The sequence below is a fragment of the Eumetopias jubatus genome, unplaced genomic scaffold (genome assembly GCF_037043125.1).
Source record: "Eumetopias jubatus isolate StellerSeaLion01/CBP00866 unplaced genomic scaffold, mEumJub1_p1.0 scaffold_17, whole genome shotgun sequence".
NCBI classification, from domain to species: domain Eukaryota; kingdom Metazoa; phylum Chordata; class Mammalia; order Carnivora; family Otariidae; genus Eumetopias; species Eumetopias jubatus.
In genome coordinates, this window is record NW_028274823.1 from 50,785,069 (window position 1) to 50,809,901 (window position 24,833).

General features: G+C 46.5%; 1 protein-coding gene across 5 annotated transcripts in view; it reads right to left on the reverse strand.

The window, feature by feature from the left end:
- The window catches only part of RPS24 (ribosomal protein S24), a 45,379-nt gene that overhangs the window by 18,442 nt on the left and 2,104 nt on the right, over positions 1-24,833 (reverse strand). The window contains exons 4-6 of one of the 5 annotated variants that reach the window (XR_015767094.1): positions 24,491-24,601; positions 21,957-24,365; positions 21,458-21,540 (exon numbers count right to left, since the gene is read on the reverse strand). Coding sequence is in view for 3 of the 5 variants with exons in the window: in XM_088019868.1 (XP_087875994.1) it covers positions 24,443-24,601 (159 nt within the window). In the remaining 2 variants the exon portion in view is untranslated. Of the gene's footprint in view, positions 1-21,457; positions 24,602-24,833 lie in introns of those variants that run through there. The other 4 variants (XR_015767093.1, XM_088019870.1, XM_088019869.1 and 1 more) reach the window with 4 other exon arrangements.

The window sequence follows — 24,833 nt, forward strand, 5'->3', positions numbered from 1 at the left end:
TATCCTATCATGTGCAAAATGCCAACACCAACAGAGATGGATCCAACTAGGCTGCCTATTCAAGCAACCAGATGGAATCTGGGAGCTAGATTCTAGAACAAACTCAGAGACCAAGAAAGCAAAGGATCAAGGAGATTCAGAATTCAGACCAAGAGCCGAGCCCAGAGGAAGGTCAGGGTCAGGGCACAGGGGCTGGCCGTGGGGTAGCAGCCTTATTCCAAATAGCCTCCCATCTTCCTATCGTTCCCCCAGCGCACCTCCCCTAGGAGACACATCATTATACTCACCTACCGATGACAGGATGGGAAAGTGGGGAGGGGAGGGTACCATGTGATCAGCCACCTCAACTTCTCATTCATCCTCTGGTGGGATGGATGACAGGGGCGACGTCCTGCTAAGAGGAGTCAGCCACAACTCCTCGCACACGGGGCACTTGGGAGGACAGAGGCCCAGGAATGGAGACAGGAGACCAGCGCATCTCTTACCATTTCCTCCCCTGTAAATTAGACCCCAGGAATATGGAAGTGCTTCAGTTTCTCAGCGCACCCCATGCTATTCCATGCATCCATGCCTTTGTTCTCACTCTTCCCTTTCCTCAGGGTACCCTTCAAATATTTCTTAGCCTGCCAGTTACTACAATTCAGCACTGGGCCCACAGGTCATCCCCTCCAGGAAGCTCTTCCTGAGTGCCCAGGAGCTTAGAGGTTAGTGAGCTAACCCATTACAGCTCTCCACCCCTATGCTTGCCTTAGCTCTTTCCATTTCATACCAAGAGTCTCTCCTTGGGCGGATGGCCCCCACTGGGCCAAGAGCTCCTTGAGGGCAAGCACTATTCTTTGTCATCACTGGATCCCCAGCAGCTATCACACGGCTTGGTGCTCTAACCGGGCCTGCTGAGCAAGTTCTTAATACATAGAAAACAGGGATTCGGATTGTGGAGAAGAAAGGGGAAGGAGAGATAAAGAGGCTGGATATGAGCATACTGAAATTTGATGGGGGGCGCCTGGGTGGCTCAGTTGTTAAGCATCTGCCTTCGGCTTGGGTCATGCTCCCAGGGTTCCGGGATCGAGCCCCATATAGGGCTCCCTGCTCGGCGGGAAGCCCACTAAAAAAAAAAGAAAGAAAGAAAGAAAGAAAGAAATTTGGTGGGATGTCCAAGTGGAGACAAAGCCACAGAGAGAGCTCAGGGCTGGCGACAGGTGTGGGGGTCTCCCACGTGGAGGTGATAACTAAAGGCATGGGAGCAATCTGAGCTCTTTGGGTTGAGAAGTAGCTTGGAGGGGAGGATAGAAACCCTCATGATGCTCCTAAACTTGTTCCCGTCATACACAAATCCTCTTTCTCAATGTGTGTGCAGGATGTCAGCTGGGATTTTGACCATTGCCCCAGACTGGTCACGGGGACATAGCTAAAAGCAAAGAAGTGTCACTATCACACATGAGAAAGCCGCTAGCAGCAGGCACCTCCCCAAAGGTTTTACCAAGAAACTGAAACAGCCCCTCTCACACCAGGCTCCAGTATAAACCATGCCAGACAGACACACACACACACACACACAGTCTACGTAAGAAACAGGGGAGGGAAAAAAAAGGATCACTGGAGAAACTGGCAGAGAGAACATACTGTTTCAAGAGAACCACTCATAGACATGGGGGGAGGGGGTTGCCCACAAGAGGGGAAGCTGGCACTTCCCTCCCCAGCTGGGCGCTTGCTGAGCTGCTTTATCTATAGCCCCACCTTGTACTGCCAGGAGAGAGGAACCAAACCTAGGGAGGTAGTAATGCCAGATGAAGCTGACACGGGTCCGTCCCCTGGAGTTTGGGGATTTACATGAGCGTGGAACATGGCGTCCAGTTTCCCCAGGGGATCTCTCAAGACAGAAGGCTTGGAGAAGCCCATAAGGAGGGCAGTGGGGGGGTAGAGTGCTCAGGAAAAAAAGAGGGTACCCACACCCCTGATCCCATGGGGCCCCTGAAGGCACAGCTGCTCCTGTGCAGCAACATGGGAGTATAGAGAAGACGGGATGGGCCAGAACCACAGGACAGCTCAAGAAGCAGTGCCCCTCGACCCCCCACAGAAAGGAGGCAAGTATGCACCCTTCATGGAGCTGAAGCTACCTGCCGCCTCTAGGGCATCCTCAGGGATGGGTGGTGCTGGCATGAGCTAGACTCTGCCCCAAGGACACCAACTTGCTGTCTAGACAGAGACCACCCAGTCAGCCATGGCAGCAAGCCAAAGTAGAGATGCCTCCCCTCACGCACGGGGACCACTTCTCTAGGAAGCCTGCCTCCACAGCCCACTGTCCCTGCACCTGACCCCAGAGGGTGGGCCCCAAAGCTTTGGAGAAGGAAGAGGAGCGAGAGAGCAAACACTGCCCCTCCCCACCTCCATCATCTGAGTACAGGCCCAGCCTCCAGAGGGCCAAGAGGAGAGTTTCAGTTCAGAGAGACACTGGTAGTTCCGACCATTAAGCTACGGACTCCACTCCAGCTAATGTTAAGGGTAATTTGACAGAGTGCAGCAGAAAGCAGTGACTAGAGAAACATCAAACCACTTCACATCTCTATGCCACCAAGTTGACACCTGTCAATAAACCAGTTACACAGAGGCCAATGTGAAAGCCCCTCCGTAAACTGATGAATAAAAGAAAGTGGGAAGAGGGGGGAGCTCTCGGACCCCCACCTTGGTTTCTCAATAAGATATAACTTAAGTCAAAACCTCCTCAGTCTTAATTACCAAACAAAAAAATAACCAGACGAGCTTCTCACTGTATGTCTTTATTTATACTGTCATCTGCTCCAGCATTTTAATATCCAACTTTCCGTTGGAAGACAGATGCCTGGATGTTCACACCCCGTTCTAATGGCTTAATACCCTGGGTACTGGAGCAGGGAGGGGGCTGCAAGGAGGGAGGGGGGATGAAAGCCGCCACCACATTGAGCACAACTTTGGAGCAAATGGGTTTGAATATTCATTAAACAACATTTAATTTAAACACCCAAACTCTGAAAGCAGCAACATATGGCCTGTTTTATTTTACATAAACTGAATAGGAGGTTGGGCCATTCGTTTCTGCAGACATAATGTTCATTACCAATGAAGAATGCTTCCCTTCGAGGACACCCCTGCACTATACTGGGCCCATTGCCCCACGGCGCCCACAGGCTCAGACGAGCCCACTCATGGTGGCACAGCAACATCAACCAAACCCCCATCACCCTTTGGGGGCAGATTAGGATTTCACTAAGGAAAAGAAAAGACTCTGAAGGCCTCCTGGCCCCTTGGTTTGTACCTTGGGAAAGAGGATTGGCAGAATTCTCATCCTCTTAGACTGGTCCTTCTTGGTGCCTGGGGGCTAGGTGGCAGCATCCAGATGGCATGAGCCTGACCTCCTCTGCCTGTGCATGCTGCCATGCAGCAGTCACAGCAGGCCCCAAGGCTCTGCCCACTCAGCCTGGAATTCAGGATTGTGCACATTTATACAAAAGGCTCCAGGTACAATGAGCTGTGTGTGAGCCTGGGTGCACACTTTAGTGGGGGGAGGGGGAAGGTGTGTACACACGGCCCCACGTACTGGATATGTGTGTGTACATGTGCACAAATATGCAGTGTCTCTGGGTGTGTCTGCAGCTGTGTATGTGTGTGCATGTGCACACCAGGTCCATCTGGAGAGGTACGACTCTGTGCAGGTATAAAAATCCCAGTAGGTACACAAGTGCACACATCTACAATGCATGTGTGTGACTGTGAGAGTATGTGTGTGTAAAGGGTTTTGCTTTTTTTTTTTAAACAACTATCACTCAGGGGTTCTTAACTTGGGGGCCACAGACATCTCCCATGGCATCCATGGACACAGTGCAGGGGCAAGGAACATGAACTTGGATGGGGAAAAAAATGGTATCTTTATTTCACTAAATTCTAACTTTTCTCCATTATGAATACAGACAACAAACCCCAGCAGCCTGATCCGTTCCAATAACTGTGTCAACAACAGAAATCAGAGATATTTTCATATAACACCACAGATGTTAGATTTCAAAATGTCCTTTATACTCTCAATCACTACTTTGAATTAAGTTATTAGACCTGCCACAAGATACTATTATCGCATTAATAAAGAAGCATATGATACTTCATTACAAATTACTTAATATTTCGCTAAGTGTACTTGAACAGAATTGGTTTTCTTTATAAGCTGATGTTTTTCACGCATTTAGAAATATTCCGGGAAGGAGCCCGTTGGTCAACAGCCCACCCAGGGGCGAAGAAAAGGTAAAGGACCCTGTGTGGGGGGATGGAAGGAGCCACCTGTGGTCCAGCAAGCATTCCCAAGACATCACGTGGACAGGTGTGCAGAACCCTGGCGGGGGGGGGGGACCAGTACCTTCCCTCTGAGGGAGACCCTCCCCAAGTGGCATGTGTCCACAAGGGAAGAGGGGCTAAAAAGCCAGGAACCCTCTAAAAAGATAGCACGGTCCCAAACGTGCTAGAAACTATGCAGACAGCCCAAGCTGGCATCTCCTTGGCACTTACCCTCCAGGATTATGGGATGGGCTTCTTACAGGAGCAAGGACTTAGACAGGGCTGTGGAACATGCTCCGAGCAAAAGCCACACCAGGCTCACCATCCCCACCCACGGCTCCTCATCACTGCCTATCCACCCAAATATCAGTTAGGCTTTCTTCAATGACGAAGACAGAAAAGCTACCTCAAACTCCCTTAAACAAGAGACAGCATTCATGAGCCTCCCTAACTAGAGTCCAGGACAATGGGTGCTTCAGGTAGGTTTAAGCAGGGCTCTGGCTGCTTCTCTGCTATTCTTTGAGCTCTGCCCTGCTCCAAATCTCAACTTCGTCCTCAGGCTGGCTTTCCTCCTGGTAACAAAATGTGTAGAGTGGTTCTAAGCCTCATTATCTGCATATCAAACCACCTGGAGCGGGAGAGATCTCTTCCCAGCCATCAAGGGGAAGGCTTCTCACCAATTGCAATTGGCCCAACCTCCATCAGTTGCTTTAGCCAGGCACAGACCGGTTTAGGTCTGGGTCACTGCACATCACCAAGCCATTACTATGCCAGGAGCCAATGCCACACTTTTATTAGCTCAGGCCAGTGAAGGCCCTCCCTGCCTCCAAGAAAAACAGGTGGGGAGAGTGGTAAGGGGATAAAATGGATGTCTGGAGAGGCGACCGGAAGATCCTCCAACGTCTGTCTTTCCATGAACTGCTAGCAGGCATCTCAGCTTCCAACTGAACCGGCAGTGCTAGGACAGTGGCCGTTTTATGCCTATTCACCAACCCCAAGGTGACCACTGAAAAAAGCACCCCGTATGTGTCAAGTCACCACGACAGGCCCTCAGCCTACCACTGAGTACACTAACAGCGCCTCTCAGTCACTGCCACACAACCTGAGGGGGCTCCCCTCTCCCAGAGACCAGAGTTCTTCAATAAGATACTGTCTGGAAAAAAAAAAAAAAAAAGGATACTGTCTGGAAGACAGGAAGGCTGGGGAATTCCTTTTGCGGACCTCAGTTTCCCCACATGGTCAAAGAGGGAACTGGACAAACTAAACCTAAAACTGCTTCTCAATTGACAGTTCGTGCATTACAGCAAGGGGAAGAGCGTTTAAACCTTGGTGTTTTGTAGACCCAAGAGCCCTCATCCTCTCCTGTCAGAGATTCTGCCACAACCTCCTGGCTGGTTTCCCCACTCCACTCCAGTCCCGCCCCTGAGACCAATGTGCTCCCCACACAGCCCCATTCGGTTGGTCAGTCAGTCAATCAGCAAATATTTACTTCTCCTGCTGGCTACCAGGCATTGTTCTAGTCATGGGGGATACAGCAATGATGTACATACAGGAAAAAAAAATTGTTTTATGAAGACACACACACACACAAAAAAACCCTGCCTTCATGAAGCTTCCTTTCTAGAAAGAATATAGTCAAGAAGTGAGAAAACAATAGAAGTGAATGCTGAGGAGAAAACATCAAAGCCAGGAAGAAAACTTGAGGAAGGTTACAATCTTTGATAAAGTTGTGGGGGAAGGCATCTCTGAGAAGGGAACACTTGAATGAAGACCAGATGAAAAGGAGAGCATGACCCACAAGGTTAGCTAGGGCAAGAGTGGGCCAGGCTGAGGGGATAACATGTGCAAAGGCCCTGGAGCAGAAACAGAGCTGACAGGCTGGAGGAGCAGAGCTAGCGGCTGGGAGGGTGATGGGAGGCCAGGTCGAAGGCCGTGTGGATCATGGAGAGACTTTAGCATCTCTGTAAGTGACATGGACAGCCCCTGGGGGGCTTCCGAACAGAATGACCTCATGTGGCTCTCATTCTCATAGCGCACTCCGGTTGCTGCATGGAGAATAAATCTAAGGGGTGAGGGTGTAATCAGGAGTGCAGTGAAGGGGCCACAGAACAGGGTGAGAAATGTGCAGGCTTGGACCAGAGGAGCCACAGAAGTAGTGAGAAACAATCGGGTTCTGGATAGATTATTCGAAGGAAAAGCCAGAAGATGTGTAGATGAACTGGACATGGAAGTGAAGTGGAAGCTATGTGCCAGCCATGGGTGGGGACGGCCAGTGGGGACTGGGAGAAGCAGGAATACCAGGGGCTCAATTTCTGGCCAGTGCCCTTGGTAAGAGGCACATCTGATGCACCATCCCTCTGCGAAAATCTTCCAGGGGCTTCCCCCTGCCCTCTAAGTAAAGTCCAACCTGGAAACACCTGCTACAGCCCCTGAGTGAGCCGACCCCTCCCACCCTTTTGGCCACATTTCTATACGCTCCCCAGTCCTGGCTCTTCTACCTTCTGCAAATCCACCCACCTTCTCTTGCCTCTAAGTCCTGGCATCTGCTCGTCTCTCTTCTTAAAAAATTCCTCACCTGCTTACAACTCCAAGCCCCAATCGCCTCATGTGCAAAAGGGGGAAGGAGAGTATAATACCTGATGACTTGCAAGGGACCTTCCAGCTGCAACAATCTGCAGTCTGTGGCCTTGAGTTTCCGTGCCCTTGCTTGCCTGGGCCCAGGAAGATCAGCAGCAGAGGCCAGCCAAGAGTGTCCCCAGTGCAGGTTGGGGTACTCACCGAGGGCCAGCCTGGGGTACAGACACCAAGGCTTGAAGGGAAAGAGGATGGAAAGGATGTAGAAGAGCCTGAGTAGAGGTAAGAGTGGTCTGGAGTAGACAAGAACCCCAAAGCCAATCTGCCTTGGCATAAGCAGAGCCCTCCAGCTGGAGCACCCTTCCCTCCTCATCCCTGCTCATCCTTCACAGCCCCTGGTATAACTCGGCTCAAATCCCCTCTCCCTGAGGAAACCTTCCTGCTGCCTCTGGACCCTCCCCTCCACAAGCCAGTTAGGGGTGGACACATCAGTCTTCCCGCTCACCTCTATGCCCACCCACTCCCATTCCTGAGAGTCCACTTGGAGCCTCACACGCCACAGGTGTATCAAACTTTTCTTGTAATCAGATCACCAATATACTCTGCGCAAGATGTGAGCTTCCTGCCAGGGCAACACATCCTTTGTCCAGTGGGCAACCTGGTCTTTGTGTGGCGAACAAGCCAGAGGGCCTGGGATTCAGACCACATCCCCAGCCCCTGGCCTGCACCTAACCCAGCCATCTCCTCTCACCTTCAGGATGTTGAGAAGCCAGAGACTCCTCTTTCACCCTCCCTCACCTTCCGCCCAGGGATGTTATGAGAATTAATGGGATAACAGACGAAGTGCCTCCAAGGAAACGGGCTACATAAATCCAAAGTGTTGTTATTAAATTCCAAATTTAGCCCTTGGGATCAGTGAGACATGACAGATCTGGGCTGGGAGCAATCCCAGCTGGTGGACAGGAAGTCCCCATAAAATCAGAAGCCACAATATACAGGCTCTGGGGGTCAAAAAAAAAAAAACCCTAAAAAAATCCCCCAGGCTTACCTCGCAGAAGGCCCAAAGAGCCTCTGTAGCAATCCCACAAAGTAAGCAGACAGACTCTGCTTATACACCAGCAGTGACAGGAAGCTCACTACCCCCCAAGCCAGCTCCTGTCCTCTCCCATTAGCTCTGGGTTTCAAAAACTTCCTCTTGTCCAGCCACACCAGTGTGCCATATTTTCCACACTCTGGGACAAATCTCACCCTTGTCCCACATGATAGCCCTTGACCAATAATACCTATCTCTGCTTGTTTCCAGCTAAATACCTCCAGACCTCTCAAACAGGCCTCACAAGCCATCACTGGACGGCAGGCTAGCTACCATTCTGATACTCTTTTCTGAACAAGCTCCGCTTCACGGCTACCAAAAATAACATAACCCCAAGGAGCGGTCCAACTGGACAGGGCAAAAGAGGACTCACTGTTCCTTCACTCTAGGTGCCCACTTCCTATGGAGCAGCTGGAGGCAACAATTTGTGCTTTTTTTAGCATCCAAATCACACCATGAAATCACGTAATCTCCACTTAAGTTTCAGGCCATAATCCCTGCCACACATCTATCTGGCTAGTTATGGCCCCGAAGGACCCCAGAAATGACACCCAAGCTGGGTGGGTGGGCCTCCGGGGAGCAGAGAACCACAGCACAGACATGAATGCAGCCCTTGGAGCCAACACTGACCTAAATTCAAGGCCCAGCTCTGCCACTTACTGAACAACCTTCAGCAAACGACTAAAATCCTGAGTTTCAATTTGTTTCTCTCTGAGATGAGGACAATAATGTTCACCTTGCAGAAGTCTGGTGAGGACACAAGAGAATATATACAACGTGCCTAGCACACTGAGCAGTAGGTACTCAATAAAAGGCATGGTTGTTATATTCAAAGTCTCACGGGAGCCCTGACAAGTTTCCAAGGACAGAAAACCCAGTAAGTGACAACATATCCCACTGAGTTTCAGTGGGTGCCAGTACAATTCAATAAGGAAAGAATAATCTTTTCAACAAGTGGTGCTAGAACAAATGAGTAGTCACATGAAAAAGAATGAAGTCAGACCCCTTCCTCACACCATCTATAAAAATTAACTCCAAATAGATCATAGACCTAAATGTAAAAGCTAAAACTATTAAACCTGTGGAAGAAACCATAGGAGTAAATCTTCATGACCTTTTGGTTAAGCAATGGATTGTTAGATCTAACATCAAAAACACAAGTGACAAAAGAAAAAACAGGTAACCATCAAAATGTAAAACATTTGCCTTTTAAAGGGCACCATCAAGGAGTGCCTGGCTGGCACAGTTGGTAGACTGTGTGGCTTTTGATCTCAGGGTTGTGAGTTTGAGCCCCATGTTGGGAATAGGGTTTACTTAAAAATAAAATATTTTAATTTTAAAAAAAAGATAATAAAGAACACCATTAGAAAGTGAAAAGACAACCCACGGAATGGGAAAAAATATTTGCAAACCATTTACCGGATAAGACTTGTATCTAGAATTAATGAACACCGGGCGCCTGGGTGGCTCAGTTGGTTAAGCGACTGCCTTTGGCTCAGGTCATGATCCTGGAGTCCCTGGATTGAGTCCAGCATCGGGCTCCCCGCATCGGGCTCCCTGATCAGCAGGGAGTCTGCTTCTCCCTCTGACCCTCCCCCCTCTCATGTGCTCTCTCTCATTCTCTCTCAAATAAATCTTTAAAAAAAAAATAGAATACACAAACACTCACAGCAATAAAAAGACAATCCAATTTTAAAATGAGCTAAAGACTTTCTAAAGACATATAAACAGCCAATAAGCACATGAAAAGATGCTCAACACCACTAGTTACTAGGAAATGCAAATCAGAACCATAATGAGATACCACTTCACACCTACTTACATGGCTAAAATCAAAGGTACAGATAATCGTAAGTGTTGACAAGGATGTAGAGAAATTAGAACTCTCATACACTGCTGGCAGGAATATAAAATGGTGCTGCCTCCGTGGAAAATAGTTGGTGAGTACCTCAAACATTAAACAGAGTTACCATGTGATCCAGCAATTCCACTCCTAGGTATATATCCAGAGAAAGGAAAATGTGTGTCCACACAAAAACTTGCACATAAATGCTCACAGCACCAGAATTATTCATAAGAGCCAAAAAGTAGAAACAATTCAAATGTCCTTCAACTGAAGTACAACCACACAATGGAATAGTATTTGACAATGAAAAGGAATGAAGTACTGCTACATGGTACAACATGGATGAACCTTGAGAACATCAAGCTCAGTGAGAGAAGCCAGTCACAAAGTCATGCTCGTGGTATGATTCCATTTACATAAAATGTCCAGAAGAGGCTCATCCCCAGAGACTTTAAAGCAGATGAGTGGTTGTCAGGGGTTGGGAGAGGGAGAATGGGGAGAGACTGCTAATGGGTAAGAGATTTCTTTTTTGGAGTGATAACATTCTCTGTGAATATACTAAAAATAACTGAGTTGTACACTTTATAATGAATTTTATATAGTGAATTTTATGGCATGTAAATTACCTCAGTAAAGCTGTATTTTTTTTAAGATTTTATTCATTTATTTATTTGAGAAAGCGAGAATGAGAGAGAGCGAGCGAGCACATGAGGGGGGGAGGGTCAGAGGGAGAAGCAGACTCCCTGCTGAGCAGGGAGCCTGATGCAGGACTCGATCCCAGGACTCCAGGATCATGACCTGAGCCGAAGGCAGTTGCCGAACCAACTGAGCCACCCAGGTGCCCAAGCTGTATTTTTTAAAAAGGAATGAAGTATTGATACGTGCTACAATATGAAGCCTGAAAACATGTTAAGTTAAAGAACCAGTCACAAAAAATCACGTATAATTCCATTTATAGGAAATGAAAATGTCCAGAACAAGCAAATCTATAGAGAAAAGTAGGGGCGCCTGGGTGGCTCAGTCAGTTAAGGTCTGCCTTCGGTTCAGGTCATGATCCCAGGGCCCTGTGTCGGGCTCCTCACTTAGCAGGGAGCCTGCTTCTCCCTCTCCCTCTGCTGCTCCCCCTGCTTGTGCGTGCTCTTGCTCGCTTGCTCTCTCTCTGACAAATAAGATCTTTAAAAAAAAAGAGAGCGAGAGAGCGAAAGTAGACTAGTGGTTACCCAGGGTTGGGGAGCAGAAGCAGGGGAAACAGCGCATGACTGCTAAGGAGCACAGTGTTTCTTTCTGGCATGATGCAGGTGTTCAAAAACTAGGTGGTGGTGATTAGGTGCTAGATTCTGTGAATATACTAAAGCCCACTGAATTATACTTTAAAAGGATGACTATTATGGTATATGAATTATGAATAAAGCAGTTTTAAAAAGAAAGTTTTGTTGTTTTTTTTTAAGCGGCAACACGGGGTGGTCTGGGAGTGATACGGAGAAAAGGCAGAAGTCTTAGCAACATGGGGGCGGCTGCTGTGGACACATCAGCAGCCCTCTCTCCTCACCTCCTCTCAGCAAGTGCTCCCTCTGCCCCAGTTAAGCGGAGACTGGGCTCCACGAGCTAGCAGGACCAGGGAGGGACCCGTCCTGAGTGGGCCAGTCAGTGTCACATTCCTGGGAAGTGGTAAGTAGGATGCAGGGTCTAATTAATGGTGCTGGATGCCTGGAATGGGAAGCAATGGGAAGGCCAGCTGTGAGAAAGAAAGGAGAGCATAAAAAGCTGCCTGCAAAGAGAGAGCGGGAGTGGACTCAAAGAAGGGGAAGGAAGGAGGAGGGAAGGGCTGATTTGTACTGGAATACTTTCCCAGTACCGATCGCAGGGAGGCCGCCAGCACTACCTACACCTTGGTTGTTAAACACCTCTCAGCTTTCCAGTAAACTCCTTTTGCTTGAGAGGCTCCTGTTCAAAGAGTCCCCACGAAGCACCCATTTTCTTCTTCCTGCCATGGCAGAGACTGGTAGTTGTCCCCAAAACCATTCTCCCCACCTTTTCCCTGGCTAGAGCTAGTCTACATTTCCCAGCCCTCCTGCAATTAGGTATGCCAGGAGACTGAGTCCCAGCCAATGCGACAGGAACAGAAATGATGTGGGTGACTTCTGGTCAGGCCGTTGTGGAGAATGGGTGCCTCTCCTCCACCTTTTCCCCATTCTGCCAAGCAGATGCAGGTGACCATGAGGCCCTAAAGATGACAAAGGCACAAAATAGGATAAGCCCAGGTTCCTGACTCACCACCTGCAGAAGAGAGCTTCCCGCTGACCTAGAATACCCCCACCGTAATTGGCAACCATTTACAGAATGGAGCCAATACTGTGTAATAGCAAAGCAGAGGAAATGTCTAGGTCTTCATGACACTGTTGATCTGCTGCATCAATCAACCCTGAACACCTCTCTGCATCTAGACGGCTTCTTATGTAAGCAAATAAATGTCCTCATTGTTCAGGGCAGTTGAAGCGGAGCTCTCGGTGTTTTGCCACTGAAGGCCTCTTACCTAATACACCATCTAAACCAAAGACAAAGCCAGCTCAGGGAGCAGCAGCAGTAGACATCGCAACTCTTAGCTTCTCAGGGAACACTTGTCTACCAGTGACACTCTGCAAGACAGCAGAGGACAATGAGATGAACAGCATGGAAAAGTGCCCCACACAACACTGCAGTGCTTTGTAACCTTAAAAACAGAAGGAAAATGGTATTGAGAAAACCGGACAGCCACTTGCAAAAGAATAAAACTGGATCTCTATCTTACACTGTGCACTTAGACAAAAATCAACTCAAAGTGAATTAAAGATTTGATGGTAAGACCTGAAACCATAAAACTCCTAGAAGAAAACCTAAGGGGTAAGCTCCTCGATATTGGTCTTGGCAATGATTTTTTGGACTTGACACCAAAAGCAAAAGCAACAAAAGCAAAAATAAACAAGTGGAACTACATCAAATAAAAAGCTCTGCAAAGGGTGCCTGGTGGGCTCAGGTCATGATCTCTAGGTCCTGTGATAGAGCCCCATGTCAGGCTCCCAGCTCAGCGGGGAGTCCGCTTCTCCCTCTCCCTCTGCCTCTCCCCCTGCTTGTATTCTAATGAATAAAGTCTTAAAAAAAAAAAAAAAAGACAAGAGGTAAGTGTTGGCAAGGATATGGAGAAAAGGGAACTCTATGCACTGTTGGTGGGAATGCAAATTGCTGCAGCCACCCTGGAAAAAAGTATGGAGGTTCCTTAAAAACCTAAAAATAGAACTATCCTATGATCCAGCAATCCCATTCACGGGTATGTATCCAAAGGAAATGAAATTACTTTCTTGAAGCAATATCTGCACTCCCAAGTTCACTGAAGCATTATTTACAGTAGCTAAGACATGGGAACAACCTAAGTGCCCATGGACAGATGAATGAATAAAGAAAGTGTGGAAGACACAATACACACACTCAGTGGAATACTATTCAGCCATTAGAAAAAGGAGGAAATCTTGCCATTTGTGACAACATGGATGGAGCTTGAGGGCATTATGGTGACATTAGAGCAAGAAAATACTGTATGATCTCACCTATATGCGGAATCTAAAAAAACCCCCGAACTCACAGAAACAGAAAAGACTGGTGGTTACGAGGCAGGGGGTAGGGAGTAGATGAAACAGGTGAAGGTGGTCAAAAGGTACAAACTTCCAGTTATAAGAGAAATGGACAGCATGGTGACTATAATTAACAATACTTTGTGTATTTGCAAGTTGCTATGAGGGGTTTTAAAAGTCCTCATCACAAAAAAAACTTTTAACTACAGGTGAAGGATTTTAGCTCAACTTAACTGTGGTGACCATTTCACAATATATATATATACCATATATAGTGCTGGACACCTTAAGCTAATCCTATGTTAGATGTCAGTGTTATCTCAATAAAATGGGAAAGTGAGAACCATCTAAGGGTGGAATTTTTTTTTTTTTTAAAGTAGGAAGAACTGACTCCTGAGTAACAAATGGCTCATTTAGGATCATTCTGCTGTTGGAAGTGAGCTCAAGGTGAAAAGGCCCAAAACTCAGTCCTCTGCCCACCACTGATGAGCTGTGGGACTTGGGGAAAGTCACTCTGTGCCTCCATGGCTTCATGCATAAACAGAAGAAAATGCAGTGCTACCTGCCTACAAAATGGAGGTGCCAGATCAACTAAAGAACTTTCCTCCTCCAAGGAGGCCTGCTGGAAAGATGCATTTTGTTTAAGGCCTTTCCTCCACCAACGAGAGATGCAGTTCAATGGTGTCTGCCTATGAGCTGAAAATTTCTAACCAAACTATCATCCTAGAGAATGGGAGCCAGCACAGGGCCAGACCCAGAGCCTCCCTTGACTGCCCCATGGCTCTGTGACATGAAGGTCTACAGCACTCTGAAAACACAATTCCAGAGACTAACTGCCTAGGCACAGCAGCTCAGCACAGTGAGGGGGAGTAAGCCTGTCCCTGGATTAATGATGAATGCTGAAGCCCCCTCCACTGTCAAAGCCCCTCCCTCCAAGGCGATGTATGTTCGGAATACACACTGCAGCTGAGAACAGGGTGTAAATCTTTCCTTCTTCCAAGAAATGCAGAATAGAAATCTACAGCAAATCCTTAATGTCTAGAGATCTATACTTTTTTAAAAATTCAATTTGATAAGTTCCACCTTACTGCCTTGCACCAAGTCCCTGGCAAGGCTTACTTAAATGGATACAGGAGATGGATGACTTACAGCAGGGCTTACAGCTGCCCTGCAATCCAAGCTCCTTGAGTAGGACAAGTCTGTCTCCTCAGTTCAAAGATAGGTCTCATGACCCAGCACTCTGGCACCCCACCCAAACTATTCAAGAACTGGATAGAGGCATCACACTATAGGGAGAACACTGAACCAGAATTGCACCACTAGGGTTCGAGTGCTCTTTCTCCCAAATAAATTGCAAGCCCCTTGGCTGGGGCAGCTTACAAAGGCGGAATGTTATTTGCACTGGATCTGCAGAGACAGTGCAGCACGGATGGGTAGACATCGCCATGCGCATGTGAACAGCAGAAAACCCCGCAGGTTCAGCTTCCCTACGAGGGCCGAATCCTATAAACAAGATTACCACCCCCATTAGACCTTCTCTGAGAAGAAAGAGTGACCTCTCCAGTTGATGTGGCATCAGGCTTTTTTCATGCTTCCGCAAGGATAGCAGCCAGAACAACAAAGCAGGCAGCATCCAAGCCTGTGCCCACAGTGCCCCCTCGTGGGAGTCTGTGTGGCTCATCAGACCTCTTCATGCCACCAAAGCAAAGGCCACTGATTGGAGCAGTCCATAGCACCCACCCTTCCTTGTCTCCACAGCCGTCCCCTCTGGAATGTTCTCCCCTTCCCCTAACTCAGTGAGTGGTTCTCAAACTTCAACCTGCATCAGAATGGCCTGGAGAACTTGTTAAAACACAGGTTGCTGGGAACCCACTCAGTTTCTGATTCAGTAGTTCTGGGGTGGGGCCCAAGACTTCGCATTTCTAACAAGTTCTCAGGTGATGCGGACACAGCCTGTTCAGACCCACTGCCTCTGCTAATCTCTCTGCACCCATCAAGGTTCAAGCTCTTTAAGATGTTCCACAAATGTCCCCAAGCTTATCATACAATGTCAAAGCTATGTAACTTTGATCAAGTTCCTTAAGCTCTTTGAGCCTCAGTCTCATCTGTAAAATGTGGATATTAGTAACTCCCTCATAGAGTAGTTATAAAGGGCAAATGAGATACAGGTATCGCCCCCCTCAAAAAACCTACATTAGCACCTGTTTCTACTAACCAAAGAACTCCAAAGAGGATTTTCACTTTTGCAGGAAAAAAAGTGAAAATAGCATTTGGTTTGTTTTGCAGCGCTCCCTGAGCAGCAAGAAGCACCACAAGCCCCTGGCCCCGAAATACGCTCAGCATTTCAGCATCAAGATGCCATAGCTGTGAATGGTATTGGTAGCACCTGTGCTTTATCTCAATGTACGTTGGGCATCCATTAGCAGGATGTTTTCTAAAATGCATCCTAAGCCTGAGAGGTTATTTTCTGGTCTGAGGACACTCCAAAAATTTCCCATATAAACTGATAATTTAGTTCTTCACTTTACACCTTTTCAGGTTCTGAAAGGTTTCACAGGATCACTCTCCTTTCAAATAGCTGGGAAAACCTAGAATTCATGCAACAGGCTGGCACATAAAAAACAATAAATATCAGCTCTTCTGCCATTATTTTATTAGCAGTAGCAATAGTAATATTAACTGTTCATCTGCCAGCTTTTTTTTTTTTAAGATTTATTTATTTGACATCTGCCAGCTTCTTGTGGACAGGGACCATTTCTCCTACTCAACAATTCTCAGAGGCAGAAGGGACCTCAGGGACCCATGAGTCCAAAATATCCCAACATAGTTCACCAGGAGCAGCACCTAGGAAGTTGTCACAACCTCAAGATGCCTGGGTGCCACCCAGCACTCAGGAAATCGGAGCAGGAAGTCTGGGCATTTGTATTAACAAGCCCCCAGATGCGAAGTTTGGGAACTACTCATCCAGTACTTTTTTTTTTTAACATTTTTTTTAAAGATTTATTTATTTGAGAGAAGAGAGAATGAGAGATAGAGAGCACACTCATCTAGACACAGGGAAATGGAGGCTCAGAAAAGTCCCTTGCCATCCATAGCCCCAGGTGGCTAGAGGCTGAGCAAGATCAGAAACCAGGTCTCCGGATTCTAATCATGTCCTCTTCCATCAAGCTAGATAGCATGGATGCCACCTCTTCAACCCCTAGCCTCTGGCACAAATCCCTGCTCTAGCATGTACGATGAACAGTCCAACAGCTTAAGTATCCCCCATGCAGAGGAATTCAGCATGTGACAAGGACACTCAATCCAGTAGTTTTTATTCAACCAAAATATTGAACAAGAAAAACCCTTAGCCTGGTATACGAGATCCTCTGTAACCTGGTCCCTTGCTGGCCTCTCTAGTCTCATTTTCCTCAGGACCTTACTTGTACCCTAACCCTCAACCAGACTGTGGACAGTTATTCTGAGGGGTGTCACTTCCACAACATCTGGCCTACCAGAAGCTCAAGGGGTAGTGGATACAGGACAAATTAAAGTCTGGAGGTGTGTTCACTCACTGGACCCACACTGACTGCAGAGTTCCAGAACTCAGGAAAGCCTCTACTTTGCCAGCACAAATGAATCAAGCATCATACTTGTGTCCTTAGAGCCAAACTGAAGTCTACTTTTGAAATGGAGTTTCTGGTACGAGAATACATTGTGCAAAACTGCTGCAAGCCACCAAAGTCACCAGAGATCGTCCATCTCACCTACAAGCACTCTGTTCCCACCCTCCCCAACTCAGCCCCACTTGTACCCCAGGAGAATGACTGGGCTCACTTCACCCCACAGGTGCTACTTGTTCCCACCTCCCTGCGTTTTCTAGCTTTCACCACCCCAAATCAGAAAACCCTGCTCCTGTGCATCCGGATCAGATTGTCCACTAGTGATATTCCCTCATAAGCCTTCCAAGACCCACTCAACCTGCAGATTCTCTTGCCTCTGGATTCCTATCACGTAATCACGGTGAGGAACCAGGCCATGAGACCGCAGTGAGTTGTTTAACCCCCTGAGCTTTGAGGGAAGGGATATAGTTCATTCATCTTTCATCTCTCCAAGTCCCCCACAGGGACCAAGGTGCACAGCAGCTCAGTCAACAGGAAATTCAGTTGGCCATCTCCCACTTCAATTATCCCACGGCAAGGGGCACCTTGTTGAGCACACAGTGGGTATACGAGTGAGTCTTGCTCACTTTTTTTTTGTACATAAGGAACCTCAGTTCTGGGTTAGCCCCCCCTTTTTTTTAAAGATTTGAGAAAGAGAGAGAATGAGAGAGAGATAAGAGCATGAAAGGGGGGAGGGTCAGAGGAAGAAGCAGACTCCCTGCTAACAGGGAGCCCGATATGGGACTCGATCCCGGGACTCCAGGATCATGACCTGAGCCGAAAGCAGTCACTTAACCAACTGAGCCACCCAGGCGCCTGAGTCTTGCTCACCTTTAACCTTAACATACCCTGCAGACAACGGCTGCTCAATTAGTATTTGATTGAACAAAGGCACAGGGATAAAGACTCTGGAGTCAGACAACTGTGCCCTACTCCCAGCCCCACTACTTGCAGAAGTTCTCAACTGCTCTAAACTCTATGTGGGTCTGGTGAGATCTTAGGGTTGTTGTGCAAACTAAAGGAGATAACTGTTTATACAGAATTTAGAACAGTACTTGCCTTGGCTCCAAGAGTATGACCTATTAAGATGCTGTCTTTAAGAACCCAAAATAACTTGCCAAGGAACAAAGGAAGAGCAGAGCACTGCTAAAACTGCTTGGGCACATGCAGCTAGCTATAAATGCAACTTGGGTGCAGTGGTAAGGGAAGAGGCCAAGAAGCACCCCAGTATTCATGGAGACTGTAAAACCATTCCCTTCAGAAGCACCTCTAGCTTCTTTTTGCCACTCTTCAAATATCCCTGCTTCTCCTCACGAATCCACAGCCTCCCACCAGTGCCAAATTAAGGAAAGGAAGGTGCTCTCCCTACCTGTTGACTCTTAGTAAAGTCAACTTTGCATTTTTACAAAGGCTCTTTCAAAAACTGTTGACAGAGGAGCATGGTCTGGTTACTGTCAGGGCCAACAACGCTGGATCTCTAAGAATCCTCAAGTTCAACAGCACAGACCATCCACAATTTAAAGTGAGTTCCTACGAGTCCTCCCTATCACACATTGCTTAGCACTAGTTTCCAAACTGTTCTCACAGATGCTCCATCATTTGAGCCTCAAAATAGCCTCTTCAGTCCTGTCAGCAAGAGCAGGTTCCCTTGGGTACCCCAATTTAAAGACGTTAACCCATGGGCACCTGGGTGGCTCAGTCAGGTGTGCATCCAACTCTTGGTTTCGGCTCAGGTCACGATCTCAGTCATGAGATTGAGCCCTGCATTGGGCTCTCTGCTCAGCAGGGAGCCTGCTTGAGATGCTCTCCTCCTCCCTTTGCCTCTCCCCCGAGACCCCCTCCCTTGAGCATGTGCTCACTCTCTCTCTCTAAAATAAATAAATCTTTAAAAAGCTAACCCAGGGGCACCTGGGTGGCTCAGTTGGTTGAGCGTCTGCCTTGGCTCAGGTCATGATCCTGGGATCCTGGGATGGAGCCCTGCATCCAGTTCCTTGCTCAGCGGGGAGTCGGCTTGTCCCTCTCCCTACCACTCCCCCTGCTTGTTCTCTCGCTGTCAAATAATTAAAAAAAAAAAAAAAAAAAATGCTACTCCAATCAGTTGACCAAGTGACTTGCCCAGACACCCAGCTGGACCAAATGAAGAATCCTGCAGAAGGGACACAAAACCAGAGTACAGGTAGAGGTTGCAAGCTAGCTGTAGCCAACACCACGGTGGAGGCCATGGTAGACTGCACAACACCTATCTTAAAGCAGGCACCCAAGCATCTAACCTCGCCAACTACCATCATGCAGGAAGGTGAGGTGCTGTTGCTGCCTGATATTTCAAGAGGCTGGAAATCTGGATCTTTACAAATCATCCAGTTTCAAAAATGTTGTACCTGTGCAAGCGCTTACAGACAAGACTACCAGTTAGTTGACTTGGATCCAATAGCTCAGCCTAGGCAGCACCCCTGGAAAACCAAGCTCAGCCAGAGTTAAACATAACTCCCTTCCCCCAAAGAGGCTACACTGGCTGAATGACTGCCAACTCTGCCCTCCCTGAGCACATCCGAACAGAAAAGCTTCTTCATCTTGTGACTGCTATCAACCTTTACCTCCACTCAGGCTCGCCACAGCTGTGCCCTCTATCTTCACATCAGTCCTTAGTACCCCACTCTCAAAACCACCTCCTACCCTTAATTTTGCTTCTGTTAGCTCTGCTCCTGAACTTTCCAACCCCTCCCCCAGCTCCAATTCACCTGGTGCCCTATCCTGAGCCAGCCCAGGTGTCACCTCTCCCTTCTCTTCAGCTCCTTGCCCCTGCACGCTGCTCACCAGTCCTCTGCTGCCTCACCCTCGCTGCCACAGGAACCCCATCTCTTTCTGCAACGTTTGCCACCAGGCACGAATGACCTCTGCACTGCCTAGTTGACAAATCCCCCACTCTACATTATCTGTTAGCCATTTTGGTGAAAACTGACACCAGCAGTCCTGAATCCCCTACTCCTCCACTCTCTCCTGCCAGTACAGCCAGGCTTATGTCCTGGCCCTATCAAGGGAAACCACAGGGCCATGGGTTCCACAAACCCAAAAGCACAGCCTGAGCTTAGCTCCAAGTGAAGCAACTACACCCACCATCAGCAGGTCTCAGCCAGCAGGTCCAGCCCTCACATCCCTGCTCTCTGGTCTGCACGTCCTTCTTCAGTCAAGGCCTCTCACCACATTCTCCAAAACATGCAACCATTCCTTCCACCATCCTCTCATGCCTTCTGCTATCACAATTTTTGTTTCTTCCTGAATCCCGTCTACCCAACCAAGCAGGTTTTTCACTCCTTCACAACTTCCTGAGGTTTCTCTGGTGCTTTCCATCCACTTACATGGTTCCTAATCATATTTATAAGCTTGACTCCCAGATGGATCCATGTATCCTACACCAACTCTGGGGGAAAATGGAATCCAAACCCCTTAAGCCATTAATGCCTCTTCACCCCATTCCCAAATACGCAAGCTCTCCAACTCCTACACTTTCTACCCTCTCAAAAGGCACCCCAACCCTCACAGTAACCCTAAAACAACTGCTCCTCAAATCTCTCAAAACCAGGGCACCTGGGGGGCTCAGTCGGTTAAGCATCTGCCTTTGGCTCAGGTCATGATCCCAGGGTCCATAAGCACAACCTGAGCTGAGCATCAGGTTCCCTGCTCCGCAGAGAGCCTGCTTCTCCCTCTCCCTCTGCTACTCCCCCTGTTCTCTCTCTCAACTAAATAAAATCTTTAAAAAAAAAATCTCTCAAAGCCAGAGAGTTGACCAATAACCCACAGCTCAGGTCCACAACCCTGATGCCTGAAAAAAACAAACTCAGAACTGGCATCCAGCAAAGAAAAAGTGACACTACATAACCCTCCATGTTTCACCAAAAGCATGTAGATATACCAAGCAATTACACACTACATCCAAATATTCATTATACTAACTTCTTTCAAACTCCCCACTCATAATACACCATTCACTCATCCCATAAGCACAAACCTACAATGCACAGATGATTTTGGCAGATCCTATAATGAATATGTGATCTAGTAATTTTCTGAGGCCAGCAAATAATTTTTCAGTAATAAGAACAATGTCAGGTTCTAGGAAGACCAAAAGGAATTCAGATTTCAAGTGTGTCTTTCAGATACTGACCAACTAGACTGATGGCAATACGAGCACACCAGACTGGCACTATATGCTCTCATGTTGCTGGTACCCTACACCCACATCTTTGTGCTACTAAAAGGAACAACAATCATACCAAGTTTTCACTAAAAGCGTACTGGAACATGTGAACTTGGGCAGCAACCTAAATCTGCTCTAACAGCAGAGTGATTTCATAACGCTCCCAGGAAACTTTAAATACATTTCAAACAACCAGACATATTAACATTCTTAGTTTATTGATCCTCTCATGAAAAATCTGCACAACCACCACAGATAAAGCCACTGCAGCATCTTTACTCCTTCTGTGAAACAAAGAAAAGGAAAAATTTAGTTAGTGAACCACCTTTAAAACTCTTCTAAAAGTTAAAATTTAAAATCTTCAGCAAACTCCAAAATTAATGACATTCATGCAAAACAAGTATTAGTGACATAAAATGTTAAGTTTGTGATCATAACACAATGAGAACATCAAGAAATAAAACTTGCAAACATTCACATTAGAAATGAAACAAAGAATTAAATATTACTGTTTTAAAAACAAAACCATGTCACTACCAGTATTTAAAAAGCTACGATTCTTAAAAGGATTTGTAAATCAACTTCTAAAACTACTTCACATGCAAAAACACAAAAAACAAAACTTTTTCACATGCTCTAGACTTCCGAATTACTGTTATCAGTAAAGCCTAATGATCCACATGAAAAGCTTGAATTATACCTGTTGTCCAATCTCCAGCTCACTGAATCAGTGGCAGGGAAGGGAGAAAGCAGGGAAGAAGGAAAAGAAATACTTCATTAATAGTTCCTTTTCAAACTCCAAAATAATCTGCATTTACATGCATGCAATCAGATACCTTAGAAATAACTGTTTTTTTTTTTTTAATTGTATACAAAGCGCTCTTCAGACACACTCATTTTTATTCTTCCCAATTTGGAGAATACCTCATGTGATTAGAGTGGTTCTTATGTAAACAAAGTGGCATGATGGTTTTACAATGAGGAGATCATCACACCAACAGCAGTGCCAATCCAGGCTACCACTGCCTACGCATACATGAAGTACACATACCTGACCCTCAGCCCTCCTCCTCTGCTCAGCAACATCATGCTGGGCACACAAGCACCATCAAAAGACCCGGGAATCATCCCACACTAGAGTCTAACCTCAAAAAGAGAGTTCTAAATGATCACGCAAGTCTTTTAAAACCTGTCTCAGCTCAATGCTTTAAAAGCTACTGTTCACAGCCACCAAAAGTAGCGCAAATTAGTTTAAAAAGGCAGAACTGGACTGAAATGAAAATGCTTCAAATGCTCTTTAAACAAGAAACTATTTATTCCTTAATTTAAAACAACTCTACTGTACCCAAAAGGTAAGAGCAAATACCAATTCCAACACCCAAACAAGAACAGTTAAAAGTAACATTAGTAAGCCTGGCTATTTTGAGCCAAAGAATACATGGGCTCATTTACGCATTCATTTCCCAGCCAGTTTTCCAGAGCTATGCTAGTGAAATGCACCAGTGCAACCTGAAGCAGGAGTAGTGATGGCTCAGGTCCCCACAGGGAGCCCCTCCACACGTCACCAGCGAAGACTAACGAGCACAAACACATGGGGCCCAAAGACCGAATGAAGACAAGAATGGGTTAAACATCCTTGGTTCTACATCAGTCCACTGACTGAATCTTTTTTGCAACCTCGGCAACTTCTGTTGATAGGTATAAGCCTCACAAAGAGGGAGCAGTTCTAAGCAGCAAGTAGTTCCTCTGGCAGTTCATCCGTTACTAGAATTCCGTGGCTGGAAAGACAATGTGATTGGAGGCCTGGGCAGGCATACCAGATTTACTGCCTGGCAGGAGTCATTATTAGAGAAAGCACACAGGGGCAGTGACTACCAGTGTTTCAAAACCCTACTAACCCCCAACCCCTCTAGGCTCACCTTACATGCTGATTTAGGCTGCTCAAATGTGCAAAAATGTATTTAACATGGGGTTGTAGACCATTCTGACCAAAAACTTATGGAAAAAGCGTATTTATCAGAGGCTTTGGTGTGAATACATAATTACCTTGGAATTGTTTCAATTGAAAGAAAAATGGACATCAGATGAAAAATTAGAGATCAATAAAAAGCAATGTAACAATAAAAGGCAGCTTTGACTGAACACTTCCTGGACAGAGGCTTTGCCAGATTTCCTAGACCAGTTTATTACCAGAGCTGCCAAAGGTATCAACCAGTACCCAGGTCCCCAAGGGAAAGACTGTTGATGACAAAATGAGGCCCCTTCCCAAGCCCTGTGTTAACTAAAGCCGTTTCCAGGTATGTAACTCTGGGACACAGCATTTCCAAGTACAAGTTAAAAGATGCCTACTTAGTAGAGTACCCACCTTCCTCCACCAGGTCACTTCTCAACGTAACATGCATTTTTGAATTTCCAAAATAAACGTGATTAAAAGTTTCTCTCCCTTCCTCATAATACGCCATTTTAAAACAAAGCATTTAAATTATAAGAGATCATACTACATAAAACTCTTGTTGTCCAAAAGCCAACATGCAAAGCATCAAAGCAAATTCAGTGAAGGTGATGCATCCCCACACCGTGCTCACAATCTCAGTACCTGCTAGACACTTCATTTCTGATGAACAAGAAATCCAAGAAAGTAGAGGGGAAAAGGCAAAAAAAAAAAAAGTTCACAGAACACTTGATTATTTGTTAATTTAACAACCCAACACCTTAATTTCATTCAACTATTATTTACAGTTAGCTAGCAAAGCTGGTAAAAAGCTGCTTATCATTAAAATCACTTAAATCTTGGCTAACTGGAGAGGAAAGCAAGTGAGATCCCCACTGCCTCTCCAGCATGCCAGGGAAACATGGGCCACATTGATTCAACTGCTTCTTAAACAAGTTATCTGTTTTAAACAAATAAGTTTAATCTTCCCCTTTAACAGTCCAAACCAATTTGCAGTAAAATGAACACTTTTCCTGACAGGGCTTCCAAGGTGCCCACTAGGATCACTGAACCGATGTGGCCCCTGTGTTGTGCTGATCTGTGAGCTGATAGAGTGGGCAAAGCTACTCTAGTGAGGTGTTATACTACATCATGTAGCGTCTCAAAACACGTTACCTTCTGTAATCCAGAAGAAGTGGGAAAAGAAAAAACATTAAAAAAAGATTATTAAAAAACAAATCCCTCCTTTCTAGAAACTAAAGACCTGCAATTGACATTTCTGTATTCTCCTTGATGAACAATACCTTTTTGCCAGCACCAACGTTGGCTTTTGCAGTCCCCCTGACTTTCTTCATTCTGTTCTTACGTTCCTTTCGCTGTTTTCTTGACGTCTTTTTCTTCTCATACAGGCCATGCTAAAGAAAAAAGGAGTACTTTTTAAGTGACTTGCAAACATCAACTCAGCATTAACTAATATGGGAGGGACCATAACCAAGTCAGGTAGCTCAAGAAATGCAGCTTCCCAAATCAAAATTGTTTCAAGTACATTTAACAATACTTGTTTGTACGTTTTAAAACAGGAAAGGTAATCCAATTGAGACACAGTATGTACAAATCAGCGGCACAGTACTCAGATGTGCTCTCAAC